Genomic DNA, 5,897 nt, shown 5'->3' with positions numbered 1-5,897 from the left:
AATGAAGCAGCTGTTTAGTTTTTTCATTGTTTTAATAAAAAATTATGAAAAATAAGAAGCTTCTGGTGCTTTAATTTACTTCTTTTCATTATTCTGTTTGAAAAAATTGTCTAATTGTCAGTTCTTTCTGCTAATTATTAATCTCAGATTAAGGTTCAAACTCTTAAATTCAGCCCAATAAAGATATATATCTTATATAACTGAGATTTGTGGCCTTTATTCTTTAAGTTTTAAGGCCCATTAAAGTCTCTCAGTGGCTGATTTTTATGCTAGTTTTAAGAATAGTTTTTGCTCAATACAAGAAAATCTGATTATATTTAAGAATATCTGTCTTGTTTCCATCAGATAAGATAAGAATTTAGTCTTTTTTGCATCTTTGAAATGTTTCCAGAGATGAATGAGTCGAGCTGAGAAGAAGTTCAGAAGAACAGAGAGAGCAGATAAATAAAATAATAATAATCTAATCCTACTGTTTAAATACCCAAAGATATGTAAAATAACGTGAGTAAATGTTCTTCTGTTGGTCTAATATTGAATTCTGAGTATTGAAGATAACGTTTCTTTGGTATCTTTGGTGATCATTGATGCAGATTATTATTGGATTCCCTCTGTGAATGTTGGTGATGCTTTGCCTCTTTTTAGTCATCCTCAACATTTATTGTGTACAGAACAATTAAATACACAATAATATACGATTTGTAGGTATTCTTTGTCAGCTAACAGTCATATTAGGACAGAAATGTTGAGTTTGAGTCAACAGCTTTTAGAAACTGACAGATACTAGTTTGCTTATGTTGGTCAATTTGTATAATTAGCATGAATAATCACATATACAGACAATATTTCGACAGTATAGGAGTGGTTTTGGGGATTATTTTGGACATTTTCAAAGTAAAACTGTCATTAGTGTGACTGTCTTTGCAGCTGCAGTTGTCCATTAAATCAACTCACAATTAATCGAAATCAGCCCAACAGAAGTTGAAATGTGGCAACTTTCAGGTTAAATGTTATTCTTTACAATCCTGTAATACTTTCTTTATAGATGATGCCACACTCTACATTTCTAACACTTAAACTTTGGGCTACTCAACATTTTCCAGGTTCACGTTGCTGGCAAGTCAACTATATATTTGAACAGAACACGACCCCGGGCCCCCTTAGATTTGGGCCCCAAATGTTCACGACATCTGGCTCCGCCCCGTTTTACTGCTGTTAGCAAGTTAGCTTACCCGTACTTCCTCGGATGCTCAGGACTGTTTACAGACGAAACTAAACGTGGGAAGGGTTTTTAGAGCTTTGACGGTGAGCTGTCCTTCTTGCTGTTGGACCAGTTATATTAGCTGCCTGAAATACCAAATTATTACACACTGCTGCTTTAATCAGGCTCAGTTTTGGATTTGACCAATTTTCAGGTCAATCCTCCTTCTAGGAATAAATAAAAAGGGGCAATAAGAGATTAAACTTTAATCCCTCCTTACCCTCGTGGAAGGCCCTGTGGAGGAAGGAGTCATCAAAGAGCAGACAGCTGCCCTCAGACCAGCACTGCGGCTCCCCACCGACCACCAGCTCACAGGAAGGGGGAACTCTGAGACCTGTCAGAGACAAACACAAGTGTGATCACACATCCTGGACTGTCCTGTATTACTACAGCACGCTCCTGCCCACACAACCACAAAACATCCCTATTTATAGCTGCTCACAGAGCTCAGGTGCAGAGAAGAACATGAAAATTAAGCCCCTAAATTTGAGCCGCCGTGACCCCGGAGGACACAGCTGATGCTCCTCCTCTCACATGGTTGATCTCTTACCCAGGTGGCAGCGCAGCCTCACGTTGGTCGGCCCGTAGTGCTCGGTGATCAGAGCTCCGGGCGTCAGCACGGAGAAGCAGGCGTTCCCGAACACGTTGTTGGCGATGAAAGTGCGCAGCTGGCCCAGCACCCTCCATGCCCGTGGGCATCTCCTGACATTCAGAACAAGCGGGGTGCCTTGGTTGACCAGGTAGTAGGTCCACCACTGCCCGCGGGGTGTGCTGTTGGCCTTCCAGCCCGGTGGCAGGGAGGAGCCGCTGCGGGCCGGAGGCTGGTGGTAGATGCTCTCAAACTCAGCCAGGAGGGCGGGGAAGCTCTGCTCCAGCAGCTCCACGTCGTGCCTCTGGACTTCCCTTGAGAAGAACGGCGCCGACGGGAGATCTGGGAGGAAGAAGACCTCCGGCCGCTGGATGGTGGGTCGACTGTTGAGGTATCTTCCTTGATCACGGACCCCTTTGTGCACCCGACCCATACCTGACCAGGTGTAGCGCTTGGCGTAATCCTGCAGGCTGTGGTAGAGCCTCTGGTTCAGACTCTCCCCGGCGCTGGTGCAACGGAAGCACTCGGCCGACTGGCAGAAGGCGAATCCGTTCTGCTCTTCCAGCATCGACCCGTGCTTCCCTTTCCCCCTCCCGCGGCAGTCCGAACTCATGAAGCCCCCCACCACCCCTCCGATGCGGCCAGGCCCAGCCAGATACCTCCCGCGCAGGGGGCTGGTGCCGTGCTCCCGGCCCACCCTGTAACAATACCACATGAAGAGCAGCAGCACACACATGGCTATGGCGAAAGCACAGATCTCGCACTCCCTCACAGACTGCATCCCCCCCGCCACCATCTCCCTCACGTTCTCCAGCGACCACTCCATCTCCGGACTGCTGAATCTGACGGAGGAAAAAAAAAGTGCTGATGGGGTTAACACGTCGTTCCTGGATGGTGATTGAAAGGGGCTGTTAATGAGCTCTTATCGCCGCCCCGAATGTAAACAGTCTGCTGATTCGATCTGACACACTCCTCGCTCTTCGGTGCTAACATTTCAGCACTCTGCGCCGAGGGAAGGCTTCTCCTTGCATGATGTCTGAGCTGTGCCGTAGTGTTATTTGTTGCCTCTCTCTCTCTCTCTCTCTCTCTCTCCCTCAGACAAATGCAGACAGACACCGCGCCTTAGGGTGATCTGCTCCCTGGAAAACAAAAGGCAGAAGGAGAGAGACAGAAGGGGTGAGGAGGATAGAGAGAGAGAGAGAGGAGAGAGGAGGATACTGGAGCTGACATTTGCTGCGATTAATATCCTGTTTGCTAAATTCCCATCCTGTGTGCACCTCATGAAGGAAAAAACACCTGCTGGAAACTCACCCACACACACCCTGCACACACCCCTTGTACTGCACTGTGTGAAACCATGAGTCACTGCTGCATTTAACACGAATCCGCAATAAAACACCAGAAAACGCACGAAAAAGAGAGCGAATTACGAGAACTTAAAAACAGTGTTTACACCCAGATTTATAACTGAGATTCAGCAGGAGATAAATGGATCCTCAGGGTGGGAGGGGGGAGGTTGAGGATGGGGAGGGGGGGTTGTAGTCTTTAAAGAAATGGATTACATGATTATATAATGATAATGGACCAGCAGCCAGGAGTGCAATGCGTCAACTGTGATCAGAAGTGCTCCAAACCAAAAATGGTAGGGTAATCCTGCTCCAGTAGACCCTCCCCTACATCCTGTCTGACAGCACCAAGACGCCCCCACATTAACACCCCCCCACCCCCCAACCCCTCTAACACACACTGACCATTAAACACACAGCTTTGATCCTCCAAAATAAAACCTGTGCTGGAACAAAGCACTGCCCGCATATGAAGGTGGACGTTGGTTCCGTACCTACTCAGCATTCATGGCCGGTGGAGCCGAGGGGCGCACAGGTGTTTCTCCAGGCGAAAGCTGCGCACCACTGCAGTGCACACGGAGGCTGGACGCATATCAGGCGCGCACATTATAGGAAAATATCTCCAAAATGCTCCAAAATAAAAGTCCTAAGTGGAGCCGGCAGAGGTCACATACTGGAGCCGAACCATGAGGAGGCTATCCCGGGGGATGGACAGCAGCGTCTGACGGTGGGCTTCTTCTTTCTGGTGGTATTGTAAATAACTGGAGCTCCACCAGGGAGGACACCCAGCGGCAAGAGACCGCAGGAACACACGGGACAGCGTTTCCGGGCGGAGCCTTCAGAATAAGAGCAGACATAACTCCTCCCATCCACAGATAATAAAATCATCTAAAGTCTCAACAGATTCACATTTAACTCTCATTTAGAGTTTACAATTAACATTATTTAATTTGATCTGTTATAGTCACATTTTAGACTCAGTGATTAAATGTCTAAAGATTTGGAAATAAAACAATTTAATGATTTATTTAGTTTTATGAACATATGAGTTTCTGGGGGCATTTTGAGAGTCATCACAAACCAGAAATAAATTATAATGACAATAAAACCAAGAATACATTATAGTTGATGATAAGATTAATCAATAAGGTACTTCATTGTAAATAATAATAAATATATAAATATATGTGTCATTGAATCATAAGCTGTTGAAAGATTCCCCCTGTTCAAACTGTAGAGTTTAGCTGCGACTAAAACAAAGTTTCTTCCATTAAAACAGTGAATGATGAAGGATATATTTTTTCCAGCTTCAGGTGTATATATATATATATATATATATATACCAATCTTACTGACAAGACTAATAAGACTTCCAGTGCTCCACCAGTCTCAAAACATATGAGTGAGATTACAAGGAGCATTTGCTATAGGTTTGCTATAGATTCATAGATTTGCTATAGATTTATAGGTTTGCTATAGATTTATAGATTTTCTATAGATTTATAGGTTTGCTATAGATTTATAGGATTGCTATAGATTTGCTATAGATTTATAGGTTTGCTATAGATTTATTTTCAGTGCTTTAAAATGTGTTATTCATGTTTTTGAGTTCTGAGCTTTACAAATATTGATATATCTGATTGTTTTTGATTAAATCCGTATGAAAATAGTTGCAGCACTAAAAGAGCCTTTTATTTTGAAGTTGTATGTCCGGTATTGGTGTGGTACCCTGTGACTTCACTGATCTGAGAGCCTCCCTCTTCCGTATGTCTCTCATGGCTCGCCCATCGACCACTGCTTGATATCGCTGCACACAGCATATCCCGAGGTGCACTGCGGCTCGCCCGGACTGCACTCACAGCAGTTTGATGCTGAACGTTTGTGACACAATATGACAACAACTTTTCCTAGAAAGTCTGCAGTTTGGCCCTCGTGGCATCGATTACTAATCGATCAGTACAGAAACAGAATATTGTCTCATTAACCCCAAAGAGAAGGAAGAAAGTCATAACATTTGTTCTGGTTAGTTTAAAGTCTTGAAATTTGGAACCAACATACTTCATGTTAATATTTAACAGTATAACTTTGACATTTTTCAACATGAAAAATCACATTTTTATCAACGGTCAAAGCCAAAGATTTTTCCAAAATTAGGAAACAAGGTAAAAATGTGTTTAATTATTTAAACACATTTTAATTATTATATGTTCAAATGAAATATTCTTCAGTGCTCCTATTGGTTTATGGATTTATTTATTATTGTTTTATGCATCATATGGAAGCTCATTTCCGCCAATGTGAGGGGGAAAAGAAGGATTCTTATTATAATGAGAAACTTTCTCTTTATTTTTAATTAGTATCTCCAAAAAATTACTTTGTGGTACTGAGTCTATATTTTGAGAACTTACTGGATCTTTTTTACCGTTACATTGGCAGAAATGAGCTTCCATAGGGCTGTCAGTTGTGTGCAACTTTTATTAATACGTTGTCTTTGCGCTCCAGGTGACACCAGCGTATATGCGAAACACCAACACACCTTTTTCCGTACTTTGTGGTTGGCTCTAACATAATGGATACATAAAGTAGCTGCACTGATGGTTGTGGGTGTGAAATCATTAAAAACGGGGGCTCAGCGGTAGAGGGCGCCATCGCCGTGCTGTGCACCTCCGTCGTGAGTATGGGGGGGTCCATATTCACAGTGATG

The 5,897-nt window shown here is 43.5% G+C and overlaps 1 protein-coding gene across 1 annotated transcript in view; it reads right to left on the bottom strand.

The window, feature by feature from the left end:
• asphd2 (aspartate beta-hydroxylase domain containing 2) overlaps positions 1–3,992 on the bottom strand; it is a gene marked incomplete at its 3' end in the record, with an annotated part of 4,437 nt that extends 445 nt beyond the window's left edge. The window contains 3 exon segments of the mRNA XM_035658757.1: positions 1,479–1,592; positions 1,809–2,986; positions 3,688–3,992. Of these exon segments, the coding sequence (XP_035514650.1) occupies positions 1,479–1,592; positions 1,809–2,673 (979 nt within the window).
• Positions 3,993–5,897: the final 1,905 nt, after the last annotated feature.

The sequence above is a fragment of the Morone saxatilis genome, unplaced genomic scaffold (assembly GCF_004916995.1).
Source record: "Morone saxatilis isolate NCDOM2014 unplaced genomic scaffold, NCSU_SB_2.0 Contig16, whole genome shotgun sequence".
Taxonomy (NCBI): domain Eukaryota; kingdom Metazoa; phylum Chordata; class Actinopteri; family Moronidae; genus Morone; species Morone saxatilis.
The sequence above is the reverse complement of the archived record's forward strand: the minus strand, read 5'-3'. Positions and strand labels throughout refer to the sequence as shown.